The sequence below is a fragment of the Diplotaxodon limnothrissa genome, linkage group LG8 (genome assembly GCF_057381915.1).
Source record: "Diplotaxodon limnothrissa isolate DT_005_m linkage group LG8, D_limnothrissa_male_GT1.1, whole genome shotgun sequence".
In the NCBI taxonomy this organism is placed as follows: domain Eukaryota; kingdom Metazoa; phylum Chordata; class Actinopteri; order Cichliformes; family Cichlidae; genus Diplotaxodon; species Diplotaxodon limnothrissa.
In genome coordinates this window covers 11,426,140-11,454,022 of record NC_140603.1, presented here as the reverse complement: position 1 = coordinate 11,454,022, position 27,883 = coordinate 11,426,140, and the positions used below count along the sequence as shown (strand labels likewise).

The 27,883-nt window shown below is 43.0% G+C and overlaps 1 protein-coding gene across 1 annotated transcript; it reads right to left on the bottom strand.

Moving 5' to 3' along the window:
- Positions 1–368: 368 nt before the first annotated feature.
- On the bottom strand, positions 369–27,883 carry mrtfba (myocardin related transcription factor Ba). Its single transcript, XM_085361259.1, has 17 exons — positions 27,722–27,883; positions 18,032–18,113; positions 16,331–16,568; positions 10,461–10,526; positions 10,260–10,315; positions 10,085–10,160; positions 9,715–9,876; positions 9,442–9,605; positions 9,224–9,352; positions 8,449–8,696; positions 7,696–7,867; positions 5,600–6,607; positions 5,310–5,417; positions 5,058–5,207; positions 4,831–4,965; positions 4,596–4,656; positions 369–3,446 (listed from the first exon to the last, which is right to left on the bottom strand). Exons 3-17 carry the CDS (start codon positions 16,491–16,493, stop codon positions 2,953–2,955), a joined length of 3,192 nt encoding a protein of 1,063 aa, XP_085217385.1. The 5' UTR covers positions 16,494–16,568; positions 18,032–18,113; positions 27,722–27,883; the 3' UTR covers positions 369–2,952.

Sequence of the window (27,883 nt, the reverse complement as noted above, 5' to 3'; positions counted from 1 at the left end):
TCTTCCACGAGAAAAATGAGTTATTTCAATCCTGACACACACCCCTCCCTCCCCCTCGCGGGTAATGAAGTGCGTCTGAACTGTATTACTCTGTAGTAAAGGCTCTTACACGAATAAAATCAAGGCAGGATCTGACACACAGTACAGCATATGTCGAGGGAGAGCAGCTATTATTGCTTTTAGCTGTCCTTGCCTGGGCCAGTCAGCAGCCACAATAGCGAGCTGGGAGTTGCGTCGCATCACAAACGTGTGGATTTACTCCAGCAAAGAGATTTATGTTTATCTGATATGAAAGATTTTGTCTTAGAAAAACAAAAATATACACATAAAACAAGATTAAATGTTGAATCTTTTACTTTAATTCTACAAAGAGAAAAGAGATACAAAAGATAAAAAAATGAGAGTGAGAAATATAATGTTTCACTGCCTTTTTGGCAACAACGTATCGAACGTGACAGCCTTTAACGCTGACAATCAGAAGGAGGAAAAACGCGTTGAACATGAATCAGCCAGTGACTTTCACCGTACGTTTTACTCGTCGCAGTGCGCTCCACGAAGCAGAGGTAAACGAGAATACGAGCTCGTCTCTGAAGGAGCGTGGGATTGACGAGTTTGTTAAAACAAGCTGAAAGACGACGCAGCAGAAGCTGAGAAGGAAGTGTGTGCAGCATTTGGCGTTTCGCTTTTCGTTTGGGATCCGAGCACATCTGCGAGTCCTGGCCTGATCAGGTGATACAATGTGGGACCGCAGCAGGAAGAGAGTCCGCTCGGGCCTCCACATCACTGCTTTTACAGGCAAAAAGAAGAAGAAATCTAAACATTTTTGCCTAATTTGCTAGTTTTTTTTCCCTGTTTCTGTTACCCTGAAGTATCAACAGCTGCTGTTGAAGATGTGCCGTGAAGCCACAAGAGAAGTGAAACATCGCCCTCTACTGCCTGCGACCATAATAACAGGATAAAGTGGTTAAAATGTAAACGTGATTTCACTGACTGATATAAAAAGAACATTAAAAAAAGTCTTAAAATATAAAAAAGTCCCACACAGTTACACTGCATCTGTCCCAAAAACATAAACAAATACAAAGAATTAATATTCAGGTGAGTGAACTTTGATGCCTTCAATTAAAAGGCAGCCTTCACTGACTACTTCCTGCTGTGCATCACACTGTAAAGGTGTCTACGTTTCTCTTTTTTTAAAAACTTTACTCCGAATGAACGACACAGATACAAGAAAAAAAAAAACAGTAAAACAGTCATCGGGAGGCCTTACAAAGAGACAAATTTGGAATATTCAAAGCAGGTTGCAAATGATTGGAGTTGGGAGATGTTTTGCAAATTCCTTTAGACAACTTCAGGGCGGCAGCAGAGTTTGAAGCAGCCATAGACTAAACACGAGTACGATCATGCACACGGAGACACGGCTGTACATGCAAGAGACGGAAAGACAAAGACAAACAAACACAGTCACACACACACACACAGAGGGGCATGCTTCTCTCACACACTGCCCGGAAACTGACTTTGTCTACAAGCCACAGCAGCTGATGTATCGCCCTTAAACCAGCGGAGTATGATTTTAGAGTATTCCGATTCCTCCAATGAGCAGTTGATCCCGTATTGAAAAGGCTTGTGAACCAAAGCAACCCATCTCTTTTTTAAAAACTAGAGCAATTTCCTCTCCTGTCTCACACACACAAAGTGCAGGCATACTGCGGGACACCCAGATTTAAAGCTCAAAGACATCTTCCGATAACTGGCAGCACACCTATTACAGATGTGTGTCTGCAAATTGATACTTGTTCCCTTTCCTGTTTCGCTAATCAGAAGAAGAAGGAAAAAAAAAAGCTGCCAACTTTTTTTTAGAGTTAAGTCCCACTTTTTAAAAGTACATTCACAATTCGCGACTTGGACAACTGCAGTATCTGCGCAGCCAGTGGCAACGTGATCTTATGTCACAGTCGTGACGATCGCCTTGGATATGCAGTGTTCACATTTCCTTGTTCTGAGGTCAGCGAGGTGCGTCGTCAGATTTGTGCGCCTCTTTAGTGCATAGCTCTCACGTCGACGGGAGGAGCCGCCGCCGCCTCCTCTCGTCGTCGTGTTGTTCTTTAGAGTCATTGGTTGATCAGCTTGACTGATGGGAGTCAACGATAGGTCAGGAGAAAACAGTCACATCTGTTACAAACAAATCACGGACCAGTGCGAACAGAGGCTCGACTTCATTCAGACATTCCTTCACACCTCAGTCTGGCAGCTAGCTGAGTGTATAACCCCGGGCTTAGCATTGGGTGCGTCGTTATAGAGACTCGAGTCTCCTTTTACTTTAGTCTGAGCCTCCAGTCATGTTGTAATCACCAGCTTTTCTAACCTAGCATGTGACAGCACTCACGAGTGTAATTCATATCAGACCTTCAGGAACTGTCTGACACGTTGATCTATCACGATGAGTAAAACAGATGCCGTTTTCCTCTACTAGAAATGATCCCCTCAGCTCAGTTTTCTTAGTGTGGTTTAAACTATTTACAAACAGTCTGTTCTTCCATTTAGCATTTGGCTCTGTCTCCTTGGCTCTGTTTATGATTGCTAAAATCATGACATCAGACACTAAAAAGTCTATTCTGATTAAAAATCCCTTTATTGCAGCGCAGCGTGACCGCAGTCACCTTTCGGCGGACGCTTTCCAGGCCGCCGAGCCGTTACGGGACTCTCTCCTAAAGCTGTGCAAACTCCTGCTTGTAGTTCTGCTCGGATCAGCCTCTCTTCCTCTAGAGTAGTGGGAATATTACAGATGGTATGGATGTACTGGTAAGAGTGGTATGGCACTTAAAGGCCATGTTTTCTCCTTTTATGTATTATTATTACTATTCTTTTTTTATTTAAAATCTCTGAAGCTTTCCCTTCATCCATCCATCCATCTTTCACACTTCTCCATCTTCATCATCAAAGCCTCCATCAGTCCCAGTGCAGGTCATGTGTATCCAGGAAGTCCGTTGGGATCCCCAGTGGTGTCAGCATCCCGCCAGGACCCGGCGGCATGGTGAGGTCCAGCCACTCCATGTTGTCCAGGGCCGGGTCTGACAGGCCCATGTTGAGTGAGGACGAGGAGGAATCGCAGAAAGACAGCTCTGACGTGTCCATGGGTGAGAAGGGCTGCTGGTCCATGAGCTGGGCCTGCAGCTCCTCCATCAGGCCCTGCGTGCGAGGGTCTGACGCAGACGGCGTCTCGGCCAGTGTCCCCTCTAGAAAGGCTTCCAGCTGATTGTCTGTGGCCAGGGACGATAGACCGGGCAAGCACGGGTTCACAAGCATGGAAGGAGGGGCTACCTGGACCTGCGGGGGCGGTCTGGACAGGACGGTGTTGACTGGAAGGGTGGTGATGCTGGCTGTGACAGGGAGAGTCTTGGGGTGAGACACCGGTGAGTTCTGATGGATAAATGGAGTGATTTCTGCAGGCGGGAAAACAAAGATCAAATAAGGATGCAGATTAAAAACTGACATATTTAAACATGTTAGTTTGTCCACAGTGGATCTAAAAAAAGAACTCATTTATAAAGTGATCTTAGATCGTATCGGTTTTTAAAAAGAGTTCAGGCTGTAGAAATAAATCACATCCTTTAAGCCAGTTATGAGGCTTACTTATGGGTCAATAACTTGCTGAAAAAAAAAAAACAGCCATTTCAAAGGATGAGTTTCCTTCTTTGATCATTGATCAGCTCGTGTGCTTTAAGTTATCGTCTTATTGCATCAGTCAATCTCTCCTAAGCTTCAGGATACAGACTCTTTCCCTGATCCTCTCCCTCAAATTACAGTTTTAAATGATTTGTTCCTTTAATGCTCACAAGGCATCCACACACTCATGTAGCAAAGCAGCACCGAGCCTTTGCCCCTCTGAAAACGAGCGCTTCACAGTTAAAAGAGTAACATGTGACTCTCACATGTCACACAACTTTGTTCTGGAGTTGTCAGCTTTGAACACTTGTACAGAGTTTTTAGTTGGACACGCCAACAAAGATTTCAGAGAAGTTATGGAGGTGGGTGTGGCTGCGTTAGTGCTCTCTTTAGGTTCTTCTTCACTTCTTTCAAGATTGTGTGTCACTCACAAGCAGAATAGCAGTGGTGCTTTGTGAAGTGGGTTTTTAGGGATGTGCACCTCTAATTTATTGAGGAGGTTTATTTTTAAAGGAGGAAAGCCTCCACGAAGGTCCCTTCTAATCTCGTCTCATTAACCTTAAAAACAACTCCTAGAAGCTTTTATAGAAGTCCCTGTCATGGTGAATTCAGAGTCTCTCGCTTTTTATTAGTCGGCAGTGTGAGGACGATCGGAGCATTTTATGACTCATCAATGCAGAAAAAGTCAAATTCACATTTCCAAATTACTTGAGTAAAAGTAACCCCTTTTGGCAGTCTGCAGTTTACACGGTACGTGGTCTCTGTTATACATAATATCCAAAAGGCTGATATCAGATCAGCCACAATCAGCTCGAATCTGCCCACACAGCAGCTTATTCACCGTTTCTCTGACACTTGGGGCTTTTTAAACTTCTTCACACTGAACAGAACGTTTTTCTTTGCACCGTCAGTGTGCACCAACTTACCTCCGCTCTCTATAAGGATGTCAAACAGGTCGTCCATTTGCTGGCTGGTTGCTGTGGGAACCTGAAAAGACATTTAAGGACGTTAAGAGACTCGACGCTTTGTAACCAAAAACGAAAAAGCTGCTCAAGGCTGGAAAAACTGGAAGTATACGCCTACGTTTTTTATGCTTCTCTGTACTCTGCACACATCAGTTTCAGTAGTGTGTGTGTCAGCTGTGGCTTGTTTTCATCTAACCTGTGAAACGTTGTTGATGTGAAGACTGCGGCTCTGTTTGATGGCCTCCTCATAGCGGGGAGGCTCTCTGGTCTTAGGAGGCTGGGGAACCAGGGAGGTGGGCTGGAAGATGAAGGTGGGCTGAGGAGAGGAAGGCTGCAAAGATGACAGAGAAAAGATCAAATCAGAGAAATATGTGAAGATCTGAAGAGTTAAGTTCAGAAAAATGCTGAATTCCTGACAGACACCTTATTGAGGGGCCCGTTGGAGATTTGATGGTTGGGTGATGCTCGTGGAGAGAGCTTATTCTCTGGGGAGCTTCTCAAAAAGCACTGGGGATTCATCTCAGGTCTACTCTGGTTCTCCAAGCCAGCAGTGTTATTGCACATAGTCAGAGTCTGCCAAGACATGAGAGAGTCTGACATCAGACCTCTGTGCATCACAGGTCTTTGAGGCTTTTGTGTAGAGCTAACTGGAACTACTAGTGAGACGTGACTCACTTGTAGCAGCGGCTGCTGGCTGGGTGCCATCTCCACCTTGGTGGTCTGCAGCTGAGGGACTGAGGAATGGACCAGGCCTGGGTTTGAGACTGTGGCCTGGAGAACAGGCTAGTGCAGAGGAAAGACATGCGAGACCTTAAGACCTCAACTTTACAGAGGATGAGTCGAGATGGTTCTTTCTAGGTTTTATATTAAGATTATCATTAATAATGCCAAGATGAGTTTATAGTAGATCAACACGCACTTACTCTGTGACACCCTCTGCCATGCTACGCCACTGGCTCACTCACCTGCAGGCTGACGGTGGTGCTTGGCAGCTGGATTGCAGCAGCGTTGTTGGGCAGTGACACTGGAAGGAGGATCTGTGTTCCAGCTTGGCCAGTTGCTGTCAACAAAGTCCGAGGCTGACCCAACACCTGGGAAACACCACCCGAGTGGCTGATGAAGAACTGCTGCAGGCTGGGGGGTGTGGGCTGGGACTGTGGCTGGGCTCGGAGTTTGGGACTTTTCTGGGACTGCGAGAGGAGCTGTGGGCTGCTGGTTACTTGAGGCTGACCTGGGGCCTGGATTTGTGTGATGAGCTTGGTTTGGGTCTGCAGCGGCTTGCCAGAAGAAACGGTCACATCCTCCAACTTCACCACTCCTGCCACGGGTGCTGAGAGTGCCTGTGAACCCAGGATTGAGCTTGGGATAGCAGCAGTCGATGAACAATTTGACAGGACTGCACCTTCGACTTTCACCAGGTTAGAGTTGAGGACAGGAGGAACAGAGTTCACAGCAGCTCCTGGAGCGATCTTGGGGGACATAGAGGCAGAGTCACCCTGACCTCTCTTCTCCACTTCCAGTTGCATCTTCAGCACCTCCACCAGCTTCTGCTCCTGCTCCAGCTTCCTCATCAGCTCTTCTATCTGCCGCTCCTTCTCGTGGAGCCTTCTGTCCTTTTCCTCTGGGACTTTGAAAGACTGTGAGGACTGTGGCCCTAACGAGGTCAGCATTTGAATTTCAGACATCCCTACATCCTGCTGGAGGGCAGAGAGATCAAAAGGAACAGGTGAGACAGGCGGCGTAGAGCTCATGCTCTCTGGAGCCACCTGCTGGACTGGGACTACAGCAGGTGTGGTAGTTGTGGTAACCTCCATGGGGATGGCAGATAGGGTAGTAGTGGCAGGAGTGGGGATGCTGGCAGCAGCAGTGGTGCTGGGATTGTCCTGGAAAGGCTTCAGTCTTTCTATCAGATCCGTCTTTGTTCCCGACACTGGGAGGCCACGAAGCTTCAGCTCTAGTTTCAGCTCGGCCACCTGGGAAGACAAAAGGAGGATCACGTCAGCATCAGATTTTAGACTTTAGTAGTCTATTTTTACAGGAGCAGTTCACTCTCTTTGGAAATGTGCTCATTTTATTGCCAAGAATTAGAAGAGAAAAAAAGATTAACATAATTTATGTGTGTTTGTTAAATTTGTAGCTGGAGACAGCAGATGGTTGGCTTTGCATTAAGACGCGGAAAAATGTGGAAACATGTTGGCTGTGCTTAAAGGGACAACAATCCACCAAACAGCACGTCTAAAGCACATCATATCTTGTATGACTCATGATGAGCCATCATAAAACCAACAAATACCAGCCACAAACGCCTGACTTCATACGTGCTGCAGTTTTCAGGCTTTGTGCGAAGACACGCTGCTTCAGGTTGGAGTTTCTGATTTAGTGCGCAGGCAACATAGTGCCATTAATCTTCTCTAATAACACTGTAATAAAGCAAATACCACACTTCAGCACAGAGTCTTTCCTACAGACGTAAGTACTGTGGCACGGACACCTACAGGAGCTGTGAAACTGCAGTGTACAGTTTTTGTGCTGATGTTAATGTTTGGAACGCTGTAGTTACTGAGTCAGCAGAGCACAACTTTACACACTTTGTGCATCGGCACTCTGCAACTTTACATGATGTTAAGTTTTTAACGATTCAACAAAGATCGCACCCACAGGAGCTGCCAAGCAAACCTGTGTCAGGAAGCTCACGGTGCACCGTTTTTGTGCTGATGTTAATGCCAGAGGAGGCTAGGACTTCCTCTGCCAAACAAGCCAGACTTTTACATCTGCTCTGTAACTTTACATGGTCTGACACTTTGTGGCTTGTTGCAGGGTTGCATCTTATTATAGCAAAACACTTCAATTCAGTCAGTTCTTTAGAAGGTCCAGTTTTTTCACAAACATCTATAAAGGCTAAATGCATAGCTAGGTGACACCTGCAGCAATGGGACTGAAAAAAAAAAAGAATTCAAAGATTAAGGAGTAGTCATCCAGTACTTTTGTCTATGTTATTTTTCTCTGGGTCAGTTAAACAGAAATTTCCAAAGTGCCTGGGAATGTGATTTTGAACAAATACCTTCATCTCTTCCAGGTTGGCAGGCAGGACACCGGGTTTGCGGTTGGACAGCGAGTTGTTTGGCCGGGCCATTGCTGAAGGCAGAGCAGCAGGGGGAGGTGCAGTGGGCAAAGACACCACAATAGAAGTTGGCAGTGTACTCCCACCGTTATTCTGACCCTCTGCCACAGGTCTGCAGCAGAGGGGGGAGGGGAAAAGACAAACAAAGATGAGGTGATTGTTTTTTTAAGGAAATCCTTTCTGAATTACAGGAATATGAAACAAAAAAAGAGGAAGTGGAGGTGGGAGAGAGGGACGGTGTTGTTATAGAGAGAAGAAAGGCAGAAAGAAGAAAACAAGGAGAGGAAATGGGTTCAAACAGTCCATCCATCCTGTTCCTCTTGCCTCACTAACAACACCAGTCAACCAAATCACAGGCCAACAGCGATTTCAAAGACAGCTTTGCTACACCGCTGCTGCCAGGACTTTCACGAAAACAGCAGCTGGTTCATCAACATCCTGTTAGTTATCAATATGATTAGGCACAAGCCTGTTATTGGCGCTCTGCCTCTCTGTGTTGTTGAAAACAACAATATTTGGCTTTGTTTCATAATTAAAAATCAAATGTCAAGCAAGCCAAACTAGTTTAGAAACACAAAAATAGAAAGAAACCCGTCTGAAGTACAGGTAGAAATAAAACTGCAGAATAACACTGGTTTCAATGTTAACACGGGGGGGCGGGGCTAGTATTTGTAATTTGCTTTGCACACGTACTTGAGCGGTGCTGGTAATATAGTTTGGTAGTTGTAATGCTGCTGCTGCTGGCTGAGGATCTGCAGCTGGAGAAACAGCTGCTGTTGCTGCAGTAACCGGGCGTATGAGGAGTCCATGGGTGCTTCGCTGGCCTCCTGCTTCTGGTCTGGGGGAACATACTGGTGGTACTTAAGCTTTTTCACCCTCGGCTTCGGCTCCTTGCCCTTCTTACTGCGACTCTTCTCTGAGGGAGCTTTCTGCTGACTTTGCTTTGGTGGAAGCAAACGTGGAGGGAAAAAGTATTAACATGTGTTAAACTCAACAACAGTCTCTCCCCTCCTCTCTGGAGGGGAGAGGGAGGGGAAACAGGAGGACAAAGGAGGGGGGGAACAACTAAGCTGTAGTGCCTCTTCACCTCACTGTACAATACCTTGTGCAATACTTTTTGTAAATAGTCAACAGTGCAATAGACTCAATACTTGAAATGTGCAATTCACTTGTATTTTTATTTTTTATTCCTATTTATTCTATTTATCCCCTTTGTATATTTTATTTATATTTGTTTCTGTATTTATATATATGTGTGTGTGTGTGTGTGTGTGTGTGTGTGTGTGTGTGTGTGTGTGTGTGTGTGTGTATATATATATATATATAAAACAATTCTGTAACTGTAACTTCGGTCGTTGCTGTGCTTTTTTTGGAAATCGAATTTCCCAGAGGAACCCACCCGAGGGATTAATAAAGTTCTATCTTATCTTAGAAAAGCAGAAAATGGAAACAGATGCGTTGTGCTTACTTTCACCAGTGTTGGGGCTGGTTTTGGAGGTACAACTGTAGCGACTGGATGAGTGAGGGTGACAGCTGGGTGGCTGGCAGGCGGCTCATTGGTGGCGATTACTTTCATGAAGTCTGTTTTTGGGACGGGCTGCAAAGAAATAATGGGTGGAGGGGGACACACTTAAAACCTCCAATGTCACTGTCGTTAAATAACAACAGTCTGGGCCTCCAGCTGACCTGCAGGATGGTGCTGGGCAGTGCTACTGGAGAGGGCGTCTCTGGTGCTCTGCTCTCCACCGGTGAGGGTGCAGAGCTCTGGGACTCCTGGCTGGCCGGTTGCTCCGGGGACAAAGCGTCGTTGCTGTCTTCCTCAAGAACCTTTGGATAATTCACCTGGCCCACTGAAAGATAGTAAAAATTACAAATCTTTTATCATTATTCAAAGGATCAAACAAAGACATCTTTTTGTACCGATGAATTTAAACGTAAACTAAAATCATGTGTTCTCACCGATGATGGCTTGTTTAACGCTGGAATCCACCGGCAAAATGTTTTTCTCCACCAGCTCCATTGGGCCTGGTCGCTGGGCGATCTTCTCGTTGAGGTTGTCTGCTAGTCGGGCTCTCTTCAGTTTCATCTGAGTGGCCTGTAGTGAAGGTTCTGCTCCGGTCTCTGGGGACGACAATAAAAATTGTTATACAATCAGTCATAAATCAAATCAGCTAAATGCTCTAACATCAAGTTAAAAATACATCCTTTCTTGCTTAAATATGACATCAGTCTTTCTATTTCAACACTTTAAAGCACCACAGGAAACAATACTTAAAGCATTGTTAAAAAAAAGAAGTTTGTGCATTGTGAAATAGGCAATTATTAGAACCTTGCAGGATGTGCATCCTGACCAGCTCTGCTCTTTCTGGACGACTGCGGATCTTATGTTTGAGAAAATTCTCAGTCTGGAGAGGAAGGCAGACACAGATCAGTTAATTACTTAAATTTTACTGTTACTAACAACTCAAGTTTACATTTATGTAGTTTTTTCCCCATAAACTTACCCGGGCTCTCTCCAAGCTGCGAATCTGCCCGTGGAAAGCTGCCGGACTCTTCAAAGCTGCAATACAAAACATTTTCATCTACTTTATTCACAAATTATTATCATAATTTTTTTAAATGTCTCCTGAGTTATCAGTATGAACCAGGGTACCACTTTGTTATTATTTCCCACCCACGCCACAATAGCTGTTGCAGTTACTCACGTGGCATAATGCCCTGGTCCACCAGCTGCTCCCGGGTTCGCCTCTGCTGGAGTCTCAGCTGCAGCACTGAAAGCAAACATGGAAAAGCAAATTTAACTGCTATGTAGAGAAAAAGATGAGAAACCTTGCTTGATGCTTAATGAGAACTACGAAAGCGAGGAAATAAAATAGGGAAGACAAACACAGAAAACCCAAAAGATGACGAGAAAAATGTCTCACTAATGCAACTCATAGTGTACTCATCGTGCTGACGTTACGTATATTTTCATGTTTAGGATGACTGTGCAGACTTTCACGCTAAATGCTCTGCAGCTGATCACATCTTTACAAACGGGGTTAAACAAAGAGGTGCACGCTAGCGTGGCGAGTCTCTCCCAGGTATTAGAATTCTGCCGTTTTAGGCGATTGAACCTAAAACCCTGTTATTGTTTTGTTACTTCACTCCTCAAATCTGCCTGGTAAGACTCAAATCGTGACTGTAACAGTCGCTGCTGAGGGATGGGAGGCAATAAAAATTGCCCTGTCATAACTCATCACTGACAGCCTGCAGTGTGAAGATCTAAAGCACAGCTATCTCTTAGCTAAGCAAAGACACACAGACAAAGACACTCACGACTCAATACACAACATTTTGTTTCATTATTTTGTTGAAATGTTCTAAACTACATGAAAAATCATGGACAGGAATATTAATAATGGCATCATGTGTTTAGAGATATTCTATCAACCATTTATTCACCTTTGTTTAAAAGCTGAAAGCCAGTCAAATCCTCTCGACCACGGAGTAATAAGACCATCCAAAGAGCTTGTCCTCCCACAGTGGGATGTTTATGCTACAGAGCCTTTAACCCCTCCTCCACCTCTACTCCCACTACTCCCATTTTCACTGAAACCAATTTGAGATGAGTTTGTTTGCCTCGTCTGTATCGTCGACACATCATAAGACGTAAAAGTGTTTTTGTAACTGCAATACACTACAGGAGCAGTATCACCTATATCGCCTGCTAAGACTGCACTCAACACTAATGAAGAAGAACGGAGCGCGAAACAGGAGGATGGAAGAAAATGTTAAAAATAAAAAATAAAAGTTTGGTTTCCCCCCCCCATGTAAAAGCACAGAAAACAAAGTTAAATGCAGAGTGCAAAGCATTGATGCTGCTTCATTACAAGCATTTAAATGCCGCATACTGGGGCTGTGATGTCATCACTGAACGGCGCAGTTTTAGAGCGCGCAGCGTTGATACCTCGTTTATGCTGCTGTTTGTACAGTAATGTTTATGTTAGCTTACCTGTAGGAAGCTTCTCAGAATGTTTGCTAAGCCAACACGAGTCAGTTTTGTTAGCTAATGAGTGAAATATGATAGTAAAGCATTAAACAGGGGCACTCGAAAAGAATCTGCACCTCTCAAATGGCTGAAGTCACGACAGAGAGCATTGTTATCAGCAGCTGGGAACATCGTCTCAAAGATAAGAGCAGGCCTCACTCCAGAGCACGTCCAATTAATCATCTGTAAACTTTGGAAACTTGTTATTTTGGACTAGAAAATTAAATCTTTTTGATTGAATTGGAAGCTTTATTTGAGCTTATGGGCAGCAGCCATTTTTACTTTCCTATCTGCACATTATTTTTTGTTTAAATACTATGAGGACTTTAATTTGTATTAAATAAAAATATTAGCCATTTCATTTTTATTCTGACGGTCTTATCGAGCAATGTTAAAAACACAGCTGATTATTTTAAAATTCATGTTTCCTGGGTCATTATTTGAATTTGCTGTGAGTCGAGACAACAGGGTGATTTCACAGGTGGGCAGACTTCAGCAGGTGGAGCCTGGAACAGGAGGTTTGCCCAAAGGGAGCAGAGATTAGAGTTATTGAGATAATCGTCGACTAATTGAAGAAAATTTGCAGATTAGCCGGTCTTAAAAATAACGTTTAGTTGGAACCCTACACCAGACTGCACTGTTTCTTAGAGTTTCAAAGCAGTTGCTGACTCAGCGCTGCAAGACACTGAACGTAAAAAGGCAGCAACAACTGCATGCTCAGCAGAAACCGCTTCTCTCAGAAACACCAGCACACAGCTTTAATGGGATTTCATTAAGAGACAGTCACACAGGGACGTATACACTGAGTGGGAGTTGCAAATGCCCACAGATTAAGCACCGGGCACAAGTACAGTTACTTCTGTATTCACAGGAAGGGACACGTCAAAATTACTGTGAAATACAAACTCCTACAACACAACAGGAAACAGCTGCCTCACCAATATTTTGTCTTTCCCATCTGTTTACCGCCAATCGCTTTCATAACTGATGCCCATTTTACAGACGAAACTGGTATTAAAGGCAACGCAGCTCCGGTCAAAAATTTACAGAAATAATTGCCGATTCAAAAAAAGAAAAAAAAAAAAAATCAGTAACGTGGACTCTCGCTGCGCTCTGTAAACACTGCGAGCCAGGTTTCGGTGGAGACATGTATGCTTAAGGTGATTCAGTTAAGACTTCCAGTAAACAACGTCCCCGAATTCCTCCGGGAAACGGCGCTCAGACTGACAAACACACGATGACCTGTGACCTCAGCAGTGTGAAGGGAAACTGTGGATATGAATGAGGCGTTTATGCGCTCACACAGAAATAAGGAAGTAAAAGAAATGAGTGTTGTTAAACCAGTACCAGTACCACACACAATATATATTAGAGATTATGTGTAAGCATTCTAACGAAAAAACACTTTGGAGACACAGCAGGTTTGACTGCCTTTGTAAAGCGTTTGCTTTGCCTGCGCCTTCAGTGCAGCCTCTCTGCTCAGATTTGCTAAACTAAAAGAAATTAAAAGATAACTACTTAAACGTTTACAACTCAGGACACCTTTTGATTTTAAGCCCTTCTTTAAAGTTTTCCTAATAACAATCTGCAGCAATCAGACACTGAAAGCAAACTTGTGAGATAAGGAGAAATGAGACAGGAAAAAAACAGCATGGTTACTGTTAAAATATTTGAATGCTGGACAGTGCAAGTGTTTCAGAGTACGGAGGAAGTGGAGACAACCAGGGTGGAGTAAAAGATAAGGTCTTTATCACAGAGTCTCTGCTAAGTTCCAGTATTCTGTATGAATCAGGCATACTGATTGCTTCCCGGCTGCAGCTCCTAAAATGTGGAACAATTTGCCTTTGCACATTAGACGGGCCTCCTCTCAATAGTTTTTTAAACCCACCTTTGACACCTTGTGAGATGTTTTAATTTTACTTTTGTTCTATTGTCCTTCTCGTTTTACGTCTTTCGTGTATTATTCTGTATAGCACTTTGGTCCTTTGTGGCTGTGTAACAGTGCAGCCTGCTCGGAGTGTCTTTGAGTTAGTGTGAGCTGTCCTGAGACAATTAATTGCTCACAGTTGTTAATAAATTTAACAGTAGGGAGATTACACAGCCGCTGGCAGAGGCGCACATTAGCAAACACCCTGACAGCTGCTTAATATGACGCTGAAATGGAAAGTGTTGCTGGTGAGCTCAGCAGTTTGTCAAAAGCACTCCTAACCACCGCTGTGTATTTATTTGGACAGTATTAAATGAGTAATGATAACATCCTAATGAAACCCATCATAAATAAAGATTATACAGGGTGGGCCATTTATATGGATACACGTAATAACATGGGAATGGTTGGTGATATTAAAGTCCTGTTTGTGGCACATTAGTATATGTGAGGGGCAAACTCCTCAAGATGGGTGGTTTAGAAGTCGGCCATCTTGGATACAACTTTTGTTTTTTTCAATAGGAAGAGGGTCATGTGACACATCAAACTTATTGGCAATGTCACAAGAAAAACAATGGTGTGCTTGGTTTCAACGTAACTTCATTCTTTCATGAGTTATTTACAAGTTTCCCTCCCTGTGGGCTTCAAACTATTTTACATGATCTATATATAAGCTTCGACATGTGATCCTAAAAGAGAGAAGTCATTTGTATTTGTGGAAACGTGGCCTGTATTTATTTCTTTACTTGCTCTCAGTCTGATAAACAATAATTTCATAAAATACTCGATTAAAATCAGTCAGACACGTCCACACCATCTCTTCTACCAAAACCCTGTACAGGGTGGCAGGACAAACTTCACATCTTAGAAGAGAGCCGGAGATCAATAATAACTACTGATAAACACAGAGTGTGAAAAGGTAACTTAAGAAGAAACACTCAGTGCATTATGGGAAGTCCCCAGCAGCCCAGGCCTTTTTCAGAACAACTAAGGGAGGGTTCAGAGTCACCCGAAACAGGCCTAATTATAAGCTTTATCAAAAAAAAGTAGAGCTGGTGTCTGTTTCCTGTATCCAAACTGGTTCCACAGCAGAGGGCCTGAAATCTGACACTGATTAACACACCGTTACCCTGTTTCTGAGAGGCTTGTGAGCTGCCCACGTGACAGACCATCCAGCCATGAAACAGTCGTGCATTTCTGTATTACTCATGCTTAGGCACGTCAGCCTGTCATGTGACATCCAAACAGAGACAGAAAAGTTTGTGAGTTGCAAGAGATCAGCCAGCGCTACACTTGGCTAGAGAACACGTGCGATACGCGTCTATCACCCGTTCTGGTCCATTTCTTAAAACCGCGAATTCCAAAAATAAACACCTCAAGTGAGATGGACTTCCTGTTCAGAGAAGTCAGTTACTCAAAGCTAATTATAGGTAGAACTCACAATTTGCAAACATAAAAAGAAAATCAACAGCTTGGTGGAGATTCGTTTTATTCTTATTATTTGTTTGCATATAAACTTCTGCTTACCAACTTCAATTTTTAGGCTACTTCCTTTTCAGACTCCTAATCTTTGTCAAAACAACCTCAAAACCCTTAATCTCCAAACTCCATCCTGCTGATAGTGGTGCTGTAATTCTCCTCCTCTCCCTCCAGACTCTCTGAGCTCGCCACAGCTTAAGACTCAGAGCCGTCTGATGGCAGACAGATTAACACCTGCATGATAAAAGCCAATATGAGAGGAGGGACTCTGCGGTTGGCAAAGTGCTGTGGAGGGCTCAGAGGGTGGAAAGTATGAGGTATGTTTTCTCACTGGAGGGGAAATGACAAAAGCCGAGATGATGAGTGGGTGCTACTACTGTTGACATTCCACAGAAATTTTCCGCAGTCAAGCCGTTTCTCCTGCGAAATCCTACAGTCACCCAGAACGTGTTAAATCCAGTCTGGAGCAGCTTTGATTAAAACCCACTGCAGCATTTGTTGACTTGCATCTGACGAATTAAGATTTTCTTGGGAATCATGATCAATACCGCAGTGACTGGACTGAATGGCTTAACTGGTCTCCATACGCCAGTCTAAGCCACGATTAGAAGCTGGCGGTGAACCGAACCCGCTCCCAAAGCCTGGTATTTGCATAGCCATCCATCAGTGTCATATTCAGTCCCATGTGGATGCCAAAACAACACTGACACTGTGAGGATTTAGAAGCAGAGCTGGTGGAGGAATCAGGAGTTGAGGACTGAAGCGTGATTGGCTAATAGAGTGGCAGTTAGTGACTGCACATCTTTGTATTTACATTATTGGACAGTGTGTGCGCTATCAACGCATGCAATCTTCAAATACAGTATTTGGCATCTTCAGTTTACACGGTTTCTGCTGATTTTATCTACGAAACTATTTTGTCTGTGTTTTATCTGTATGCATGTAGCTGATAATAATGCTTGTTATTCTCTAACACCTTAGAGAATAACACAGAAAGAGGGATTTACACATATCACTTTTCTCCGTTTTTCACTGCTTTTTAAATAATGTCACTCAGTTTGTGCTGCAGCAGAGACAGGAAGTGTGGGAAGCCAACAGAGATGAACTGTGGAGGTTGTGTGGCAGCAGTGTATCCTCACCATTTTTGCGTTCACTGAGCGGAGGCAGGCTCTGTGTGGGCTGCAGCGACAGCTCCTCCATCTCATGGGTCACAGCCTCGCTCTGGGGACTGGGCACCAGTAGATTTGACATCTCGCAATCCCCCTCTGCTCCTAACTGCCTCTGGGAAGCCTGGGGCTCCATCCTGCCTCAGGAGGTTGGGGAGGCTCTGAGGCAACCAACGGATCACCGTCCCTGTGTGTAATGTCTCCCTGCTACCTGTGTAAGAGCAACAGGAAAGAAGAGAAAGAGGAGTATCAGTTAAAATCCTTCCTCAACAGGAGGAATGCGTCACTCAACGATACTTTGTGGGCTCCTCGAAAATAACGCTAATTCAGAATAACGAGCATCATCATCCTGTTGGTATGACTGCTTCACCCAACTGGTGAAATGCTAAGGGTGGCATTTCATTTCAGCCATCTGGAACAGCTCAGTCGCAGCCCAAATTATTCATTAAGCCAGCTGGGTTGGCTATTATACTGAATAATCACTTCAAACCGCTGCTCAAGAGAAACAACGCCAATTTGTGCATGAATGTTCTCTCTGTTCCGACAGGCTTCATAATCCGGAGCATGACGTCGTTGTGGTGGTTTCAAACGGAGGGAACGGAAACATTTCGGGGAGCAACACAAACAGTTTAGTATCCATGGCGTCCCAACAGTCTGCTCGGTCTGAGCCATTTATCGCTCTCCAGCAGCACCCAAATCTATCCATTCCTGGACCTAAGCACTCTTTAATAACCATCCTGATGTGCTGCTTTTGGCTGAGAAGCACCCTGTTCCTATTGCATCTTTCTTTTCTCCCCTCAAGTGTCAAAGGCATCACACAGACCACAGAGTCTGCAGCACCATAAGACATGCAACAAATGCTTGGACTTGAAATCAGTTTTCATTTATAAGTCTCTGCTCTCGCAGCGCTCCACTACACTGTTTTCCTTTAAGATCTGTGCCAGTTTCACAGACCAACATCAAGAGTCTGCAGCTCCATTAATCTGGCATTAAGTACTAACAGGGGAGTCATTGCCAGTTAACTTGACATTTATTCTCAGTTGGTCCATGTTAACTGCTGCAACCACTACAAAATTCACCCCAGTCGCCAAAACTTTGGTTTCTAATCCATCACCACTCACTGCCTCTTATATGATGATTATGTGCTATTAAAACAACCTGGTTCAGCGACAATTCGGGCCTTGAAGTTCAGCAGTGTAACCTCAATGGCTTTCTGTGGTAAAACTGCAGAAACAGTGTTTCACACAGTGACTGTAGAGGTCAGACATTTTCTAAGAAGGGTGCATGCGTCTAAAGAGAGACACAAGCCTACTTTTTTAAGTTTGCAATTTAAATTACCAAGTACTTTGGAACAAAAAGCAACAGGGCGACATACTCCAGTGCATTTCCAGTGAGTCTCATCCTCTGGATGGACGACACACTCCTGGACCGGTTATCCCTCCAGTCTGTCCAAAAGACCAGACTTAAACGCAAAAACTGCCACGTAAACAAAAACAGCCTTGAAATAGAGAAGTGATCAAGAAAAATGGATGGATGGATGCTTGTTCCCACACTACGTTAAAACAAATGCAGTTTGTCTGTTAGCTTGCTGGCACACAGCTGGGACGCCGATGCAAAGAAAACCATCGCCTTGGGTGGTAACTGTATATGAGCTGTTGATGGGACCATTCCTACCTGAGGAAGCAGCAGACAAGGGACGGAGAAAGAAGTCTTGGCTAGTTGCTGTGAAGAGTCACACTAAGCCATTGAGTCGAATCTGGAAGGAGAGAGAAAAACAAACATCATGAGAATGAAACTCACAAGTGCAGCATGTTTTCCTTTTTTTCAGATGACTCAGTGACACTGGACAGTCAGTGTATAATCCTACACCACATTCAGTGCTAAGCCTGTTTCACTAAAAGTCTCTTCTGTTTCTGTCTAGTCATAATGGCTGTTACATTTAAAGAAGAAAAAAAAAAGCAGTAAGCTTTATTTTCCTTTATTTCTGAAAAGCGGTGGCTGAATATTAGCATGTTTTCAGACCACCAAACCAGAGTTTAACATAATAGAGGGGCAAGAGAAACCACACTGAGAAACAACTACTTGAACCTAATGAGAAATCCGATCTGCAAAACATGGTGCCACTGTGATGCTGCTTTAAAAGGTGCGGCGAATAAAAGTAGTAAGCACCACTTCAAAATGCCGCAATGGATGCGGCCGACACTCAAAGCTTCATCTGGGTCTGAAAAATCACGTTCAAAGGTTGCACGGAAAACATGCACACTATGATCGTCTATACAAAGACAACAGAAACTGCAGCTGTAGTGCAGCATCATACTGCAGCATGAGGCAGAGAAAAGGAATCAATCAGCCACACAAAGAAGCTTTTAATCCTCTCTGAGATGTGTGCAAAGTAGATAACTTAATTAGGATAAGACTCATGCATCAATTCACTGACACTCTGGAAAGATAATGGCCTTGTGCCACATTTCTCATACTGCATGCCCATGTACATACCCGTGCTTCTGTATGGAGTGTTTGTGCAGTGAAAATGAAGCTTTTATAAAAAGGTATTCTACGTGCATAAATGCTAAAAGTTGGTTATTTTAGCCTATTGCTGTGTGGCTGCTAAGCAGTATGACAAGATCTTAATACAACAACCTTTAAGCACCTGTGTGCCACATCACGTTTGTGCATTACAGTAAGATTGCCAGTTATCTTGTTGATGCGGGTTCCTCCCTAACAGCAGTAACAAATGCAGTTTAGCATATTTTAGCCTGTTCAACAACTTCACTTCAAAAACTCACATCGGTCAGACTATAAAAATGAAGCTAGATGGATTTCGTATCACAAGAGTGAACGGCAGGAGAGAACAGCAGTGCAGCATTCCAGCAGCCAGACCTCCGTGACATGTGCGAGTACATGTTGAGCGAACAAGTGAGTGCGAGAAAGGAGGAAGTGAAAGAGAGAGGAAGGGCCCAACAACTGTCGCAGCTGAAGAGGTTTTGTGGGATAAACATCGGTGGTCCCCCTCGCAGAATCAAAGAGCAGATCCAGACGGCAGGCGCAGCATGGTGCTGTGCCCTCTGTTCTTTTAATGGCACGAGGCAACAAGCCGCACATTCCTCATCAAAGGGTAATGCGCACTAGGGCTGCCACGATTAGTCGACTAGTCATGATTACGTCGACTATCAAAATCGTCGACGACTGATTTAATAGTCGACGCGTCATTTGAAGCTTTGTAAGATCACAAAAGCAGGAATAAGTAGCAGGATTTAAGAGTGTAATAACGGACTGAAACAGAAGATGGCAGCACTGCATGTACAAGGATGCCAGCTGCCGTTAAACCCCGAAGAAGAAGAAACTGTGTCCCAGAATTCATAGCGCGGCCCAGCGCAGTTGTCAACAATGGCGGCAGCTAGTTAGTTTTAATATTACTCTTATTATTCTTTCTGGGTCACAAAATAAACGTTTAACATATTTTCAGGCGAGAATGTAGCTGAGTAAACCTCAAATATCTGCTCAGTTTATCAAGACACCACATATTTTCAAAAGCGCTCCGACGTTTTCGGAGGCGTCTGTTACCCACTAGCTCGATAGCTAGCCGGGGGCCATGAGAGCACCGGCCTCCCGGCAGATCGTTTTCAAACCCACCGCCCTACTCAGGTTAAACATATACAAGTCACTTAGATAACTTAAAAATGTTATTGTTTGGCTTTTTTCAGTATTTTATTTGTTCCTGAGTAAATCGGCTGAGTTTATTAAACTTCACCGAAACAATCTGCACATTTAATTAGAATTCAATTAACTATCATCTTGTCTTTATTTTTAGTTAGCACAGACCTTAAACACTTAAAGCTGTAAGCTAATGATAGTTATATAAGAGCAGATGCTGCTGGTGCAATAAGCTGTACTTTTACGTTCAATGGATGATGATCTGATTAGTCGACTAATCGCAAAAATAATCGGTGACTAGTCGACTATCAAAATAATCGTTTGTGGCAGCCCTAATGCGCACAAACACACCTCTAGAAACAAAAGGGTGCTTAACATTAGCGAGTGAGCGGTCGCTACTCATTCACACAGGTAATAGATGTGCCGCACGACTGGCTTCACCTTCCAGATGCAGAAGCTGCATGTATATTTTACTGTTTATGATTCTGCCCGTGGGCGTGTTACAGACACAGACCACTGTTCGGTGCAATCACAAACACATAAACAAGGACACCCTTCGCTTCCCTGTCAGCACACATTTGTCATCCAGTTTTCTCTACTGTAATGTGCAAAATAAGATCTTGAGCAACGCCTCACTTCTCTATATCATGATAGGAAAATGGGAAATGGGTGCAGTAACAAATTGAAATGTGTGCAAACACACATGGAAATAGATTATAGGAGGCTAAAACTATTTTTAAAATTCCAGTGAGCTTGAAAGTCAATATTTGTTCTACTGCACAGGCCGAACTCTCTTTTTCCAGGAACAGTTCTCCAGGCTTCTTGAAGGACACTCAAAGCTCTTCTTTGGATCCTGCACAAACACTGTACAGACTACGAATGTACAATACATCAGTTTGAGTTAATGCTAGGCTCGTTGATATTTACAGATGGCAGTGGCTGAAAAGATAAACACTTTTCACACGGGAATTCTGAACAATGATGCAAGAACCGGGTTAGCACACCGACTGCTGTCGTCTTCATATGTAGCGCACAACACGAGATGGTCACCTCAAGACAAGTACAGGAGGGAGCTGCCCGGGTAAGACATGAGCAGGCGGGAATTCACCGAACAACTACCACTGCCGTGCTCACGTGTACTTTAACTTTGCATTTGTTTTGGACAAAGACCATTTAATGGTTGATTTGCCTGCATCAGATTTTTCTCTTCTCACACGCAGCACCATTATGCAGTATTTACGAACGTTCAGGGCTGCGGCGCACATGTGCAAACATCCATTTCAAACCAGTTCAGATACAATTATTGTTACAATGTCTTATTTTGAGGAATTTCCCTTTCAACGACAAAATTTAAAAAAAAAAAAAAATGCCTGTACAGGGCGATGACGACGAACACAGTCAAGTTAACTTTAAGTATTTGCATAGGTAGGGATGAAGACAGCGAAAGGGGTTTTCAAAGTATTTGGAGCTCAGCCGAGGTACCATGGAAATAACAGCCTATGAATTAGAGCAGGGCGATATGGCCAAAAATATTTATCACGATATATATTTGAAAATTTGCGATAACGATATAACTGACGATATAATTGATGCGAGACAAAATACAACTCCACAACATTACTAGCGCAAAATACAACCTTCCATTTATTTTCACTTAAACAAGAAGCTGGTTTTTATGTACATTAAAGCTTTATAAAAATGTAACAGTGCAAATGCAAATTCCTTGCTGAAAATTTAACCAAAAGGCATTTCCAGTAGAAATGGGCTGACATATCCTGAGCATAACCATGTATAATATCCACTGAAGTTAAAAAGAGGTGCTTTGCAACATTAAACTGCAGTGTGCAGTACGTATTTTTCGGACCATAAGGTGCACGGGATTATAAGGCACATTAAGCGAAACAAAGCAGTCAGATAAATCAAACTTTATTAAACTCATTCTTCTTGCTTCCGCCACTTCTGTACCATTGATTCATTAATGTTGAATTCTCTGGCAGCTGCTCTATTCCCATGTTGTTGCAGTATATTAATGACTGACCTCGTATTGTGGATGGATTATCTCAGTTGTTCTCCTGACTGAAGTTTGGTCCGTTTACAGCATCCTGCCATGCGATTGCATTTGTCTCTAACTATCAGGAACCTTAACGTTAACTTTTATAAGTGGAAAAGTTAGAGCTGGGCGATAGAACGATAACGATATGTATCGCGATATAACTTTTACTCGATAGAGAAATTAAGCTATCGCGATAGACCTCGCCGCTCTTGTCCTCTTAAAAAAAAAAAAAAAAAAAAAAAAAGGGGTCAGCCGATCCAAATTCAGTAGCGCAGAGCCGAACCAATCACAGCCGCAGCGTCACGTCGCGTGACTTGTTACGTACAGCGCAAGTGCCAAGCCGCACGTGTTTGTTTGGGAAGCAGCCAGCGGGTAATGGAGCCAGCGCATAATGGAGGAAATGAGCGTGACCGAAGAGAAAACAGATGATGGTTCCAACGCCGGAGAGATTGTCGAACGGAAGAGCCATAGAAGTTCCGTAGTGTGAAGGTATTTTGGCTATTTCAAGTCTGACAAAAAACAGAGTAGCGCGCACTGTAAATTGTGCCGAAAGCAAGTCTGGAAATACAATAAACTGGTGCATGCGTCACACTGTGCGCCACGTTATTGTTTCGGTGAAATGAATACTGTTACTGTTACTTCTACTAGGGCTGCTCAATTAATCGAATTTTAATCACGATTACGATCTGGGCTTTCAACGATCATTAAAAATGACTGAGCCGATTATTAGCCCCTCCCTCATTTATCCGCGACACCTTAAAGGCCGGTCCGTGAAAATATTGTCGGGCATAAACCGGTCCGTGGCGCAAAAAAGGTTGGAGACCGCTGATTAAGAGGACCCGAGGGAAGCTCGGAAAGCTAAGCAGAAGTTATTTGGAGAGTGACTGCCGTTGGTTGAAAAGAGAGTTTAAAAAAAAAAAAACTTCAGTGGTGTTGCACACCATTTTATATTATTTTTTTAAAGTCATTGTTAACCCTTTAAAGCCGGTCAGAGCCGCACGTTCCGTTTTGCGTAACTATTTTTAAATCCCTGTAGAACCTGAACCACGTAAGCTCGCGCAATAATTTGTTTTGCATATGAAACCGGAGGAGTTGTACTTACATCTGATGCCATCAGCTTGTCCTCGGTCACGGTTTCCTTCCACATAAAGCTTTGCAAAAATTGCATAAAAAGCGCTTGCAGGAACAAAAACATAATATTCCAGAAACACGCTTCGCCGTTCCTATCAGCTGTTCGTAACACTTCCCACAGTGAAATGATGCACATGCTGTTTTCTTTGCAAATTTGCATCATAGGATTGTTTTTTGTTTTTCCTGCAGTATATAAAAATTGCTGTATCTCCAAAATAAAACTATGAAGACACTCAAAATAAATTTCCTGTGGTGGGAAACTATTTTTTGCAACTTTATTGTATTTAAAGTTTTGAGGGATAAACCTCTTAAATTTCTCCAAGTAGAAATATATGTAAACAAAACAAAAGCGATTTTCAATTTTTTTTGTAGTTTATTGCACTTTTTTGCAATTTATGTAATTACTATGGACTTAATGCATACATATTATTAAAATATGGGCTATAACAGTTGTATTGATGTATAGCAACTTGAAATGCTCCCACAAATGGCACTACAGCATGTAAAAAAATAATATAAGCTCTGGTGGACTTGGTTCTATAGTAGGTCTTAAAGGGTTAAATAAATATCGTCAAATAATCGAGATTATCATTTTTGCCATAATCGAGCAGCCCTAACTTCTACTCTCTGCAGTGTTTAAATGCTTACATATACACACAGTTACTGTCCGTCCACACATACGACTCGGTTCTGCTTCTATGCCCCAGCTTTGTTTACTTTTTCCCACCGAGGCTTCTAGACTTCTGATTGGCCAACATTTCTGCACGGTTAGGAATCTAGCGCCACCTGCTGCTTTGGCATGTTCATAGCAGCGTTTTCCTTCATTTCTGCCTTTATGTGTGGACGGGATTATTTTTTAAAACGAAAACGGAAAATCTCAGTTTTCAAAAATACCCGTGTACGTGTGGACGTAGCCTCAGTCTCTGACTGGAAGCGCTAATTCGTCATTCGGCTTTTGTCAGACTAAAGTAACTGTTTGAAAAGCTAAGCTATACAATAAGGAGAGATTGAGAATTTCCTTTTAGTTCTCAGTTTATTTGATACTGACAAAAGTTAGTCAGTTTTGTCTGTTCTTCTGTAAAACAAACTAAGATTTATTTTTAGAATTAATATTTTGTTTCTAAGTGGAATTGACAATTTAGTCTGTTTCGTTTGTTCTATTTTGAAACTTAAACGCTTTAGCGGCTGCCTTTTGTGTAGTTTGCAATATTTGCCTTTATTTATCTGAAAAAGTCTCATGTTCCTTAAGTACATCTACCCTGTTGAACTTATTATGGGAAATAAATATTTAAATAAAAACAAGCTGCTGATTATTTCACATTTTACTTGTGAGCAACGGCACATTTAAATCTTACAAATATAGTTATTTGGCTTATATCGTGATAGATATCGTTATCGCCTGAAATGAAAAAAACATATCGTGATATGAAAAAATCTCATATCGCCCAGCTCTAGGAAAAGTGTTAGTGTTCGTCCTCCAGCTTCACTGTTTATGTTATGCTAATATAGCTGTGTCGCTAGCGATCACGTAGCACATCATTATATACCAACTAGCCCAACTTCAGTAACCCTACAAACGTCACTGCTGTTTAGTTTCCTGTCTTCATTTATGTTGGAAGTGATAGCAGAGCTGTAAGTTTGAATTTTTTCAGAAATCTCTCAGTCAGAACGTGCTATATCATGCTTAGGTAACTAGCGAAACTAGCGAGCTAACTTCCGCTAGCTTCCTGCTAACTTCTAACTCCGTTAAATGTAATAAATTCTGTTTTCATGGATGCCTGGAAGTTAAACTTCATAATTACACCTGGTAAAGCAGCAATGCTGATCGTTTTATTAAAGATGAAAGAATTTAGACAGTTTTTAACTCTCAGTGATGCTGCAGTGTTCGTTTGACCTGAAGAATACGGAGTTTAGGACCCAGATTACTCCCAGATTTAAGAGCATCTTAGTCCGACAAATACGACAATAACGACGGCCGCTTGCATGTTCTGCAAAAAAATTTGCTTTGTCGTGTATCTGACGGACAAACACCAAACCAGTTCCACATCACTGAAGTTGCACCATTTTTACAAACCAATTCTGGTTTATCTGTTTCACTCAACAATCGGCCATGTGCGTATGAAAACAAAGGCACTGCGCATGCGCGTTTTACTCATATTCTATCGCGATATTTCATTTTCCTATCGTTGCCTAACATTATACCGGTATTACCGTGAACGGTATAATATGGCCCAGCCCTACTATGAATGACTATGCCATCCTTAGATCATTGCGCTTGCTAAACTAGAGCTAAAAATAAACGTCCTCCTGGTGAGACTTCTGAAAAGTCAAACAGATTTCAGATGGTGATTCGGAGGCATTTCTCTACATTATCAATGCTGACTGGAGATGTTAGCACAGTGCGGTGTTCTCAGCTAAAGCCAAACGAGCCACAGAGGATTTTAAGATTAACTAAACTAACACTGGCTTCAGGTTTTATCTGTGTCCGATTATCTGCAGCGTGACAAAGGAAGATCAGTCAAGTCAACAAAGGTGTCCAGGCTGATGACAGAATGTGGGTGTGCCTGCTGCCTTAGGCTCTTCTTTCTCTTTCACTGCCTTATAAAAAAATAAAATAAAAAAAACAGGCTACACTCGTGCCATACAGGTGACATAATTTATGGCATTTTACCGGGAACAGTGTCTTGATTGTCTTGAGAGAAAAAGGCCTATATAGAAAAAAAAAAGGACAACATTTCTTAAGCAGAGAGCAGGATTCTAGAGGTAAAACAATAAAACAATTTATACAATATTAAAAGCAATGGAAAGTGGTTTACAATCACAATAGCTTTGCAGGCATCGCTGCAGCCACAGAGATATGTACCCACAGCCGTTGCAAACATGTCTGAAGAGAAGGTCATGGGCCACCTTACAAATAGCCCTGTAGAGAATCCCAGTGATAAGGCAGCCACACACACCCATTCTCTTAAACAGCCTGAGATAACTGAAATTCTGAGACCTAGTGTCCACACTGTCTTCATAGAAAAACGCACAGACTGAACATCCCCTCTGATGAACTGCCATGTCATGTAGTCCTGTTTAGGACATGCCTGTTTGGCATGGCACAGCAACAAAAAGAAAATCAAGTACTCTTTTTTTTTTTTAAGTCACAGCATGCTATTCTTCAGTATGAAACACAGCTCAGCTTCAGCTCAAACAACAGAACAATGTGTAGGGCGTACATGAGAGCCGCTTTTGAGCAGTTTGAGTCTGCAGATTTCTGAGCCTTCAATAGACCAGGTCTTGCAGGACAAAAATGTCTGCTTTTAACCAAAGATAAGACAGGAATTATGTCATCACCCTGCCTCATTCAGCCACAGTCGCTGCTCTGCTCTTGTTTCCCACAGACACACATGTGGTGTCGTTTCCTTCCTGGCTGCCTTAGGGGACTTTGCTCAAAAGATCCCCTTCAAAAGAAGAAGAGAAATAAGAAAGAACCCGTACAAACAGACCAGGTAAACCACACTAAAAGTTTCAGTGTGGTGACACCTAAGCAAAATTAAAACTGCGACTCGGAGGATTTATAAAAGCCCCTAATTTCCCAGCGCATTGGGCTGCTTCTTTGGCCTGTTCTATTTTGCATGACAAGCACCGCAATACTGGAAACCGCAGTACTGTTGCAAACTAACCCTACACTAAAAGGCAGAAAAAATAACCTACAGCCTCCGTATATTTCCGTTCCCATGCAACCATATGCACAATGTTTAAGATAACGTGAATAATTCACACTTTACAGTGACACGCTGACTCGACAGAGCCGCCTCTGAATAAACGCTTCCTGCCAGTCTGCATGACTCACACACAGGCTGTTTGGATTTGCTGCACCACAACCTCTAGACATTTTTATTTTACTTCTATTTGTTTTTTCACTTCATTAGACTAGGAAGGCTGGAAGAGAACATGCCGGTGTTTCAGTAAGCCAGGAGACTCAGTACACTGCGACAGTATTACTTGAGAAATTGGCCTGTCGGCTCACTAACACACTGTATGCCATGCCTTGCAATTCAGACAGTATCCGCAGTTAGCTAGAAGGAAATGGCTGAAATAAACACACACCTTGCACAAACACCATACTCACAAAAGGCTAGTCTGTTTAAGCAGCAATAATAGATTTTCCCGAGGGAGTGTTATTGAGTGAGACGGCTGGGCTGTTATCGCAGAGGCGAGTGGGTGTGGGTTAAGCTAAGGCTGGATAACTACTTTAAATCTGACAGGGGAGTGAGTTACAGACAGCGACGAACATAAAATATAATGAAGCGCTTTCATGACTGTCATTTCTAGGAAAGGGAATAAATACACATCAAGTTACAGTCAAATAAGCCTTGTCCATGCTTTCCTTACCAAGCCACGCTCTGCTGTCTAGGTCTGCACATCACGAATGCTCCTCAACAACAACCTCCTAACATTTTCTCCAGTTAGCTCGCTCCAGCTAACATGGGCTAACATGCTAAAAACAAGACAGCGCCGCCCCGGGTTTGTGCTCTTACCGAAATATGACGACTTCAAAAGCGAATCCATCCGAGCCGTGGTCTGCAACGAGGTATCCAAATTGCGTCAACGGAATTATGCTAAGTATTCAGTTTTTTTTTATTCGTCTAGCTCTGAGATTGAAGTTTATTTCGCGGACTAAAATGGCTGCGACTGGTCTA

What these genes read in the sequence shown, in the direction of transcription:
- mrtfba (XM_085361259.1), bottom strand. Translation starts at nt 16,493, where the DNA reads ATGGAGCCCCAGGCTTCCCAGAGGCAGTTAGGAGCAGAGGGGGATTGC. An exon ending in GCACCACCGTCAGCCTGCAG is followed by an intron (nt 5,418 to 5,599) that starts GTGAGTGAGCCA and finishes CCTCTGCACTAG; the next exon opens with CCTGTTCTCCAGGCCACAGT. An exon ending in CCAACGGGCCCCTCAATAAG is followed by an intron (nt 4,966 to 5,057) that starts GTGTCTGTCAGG and finishes TCATCTTTGCAG; the next exon opens with CCTTCCTCTCCTCAGCCCAC.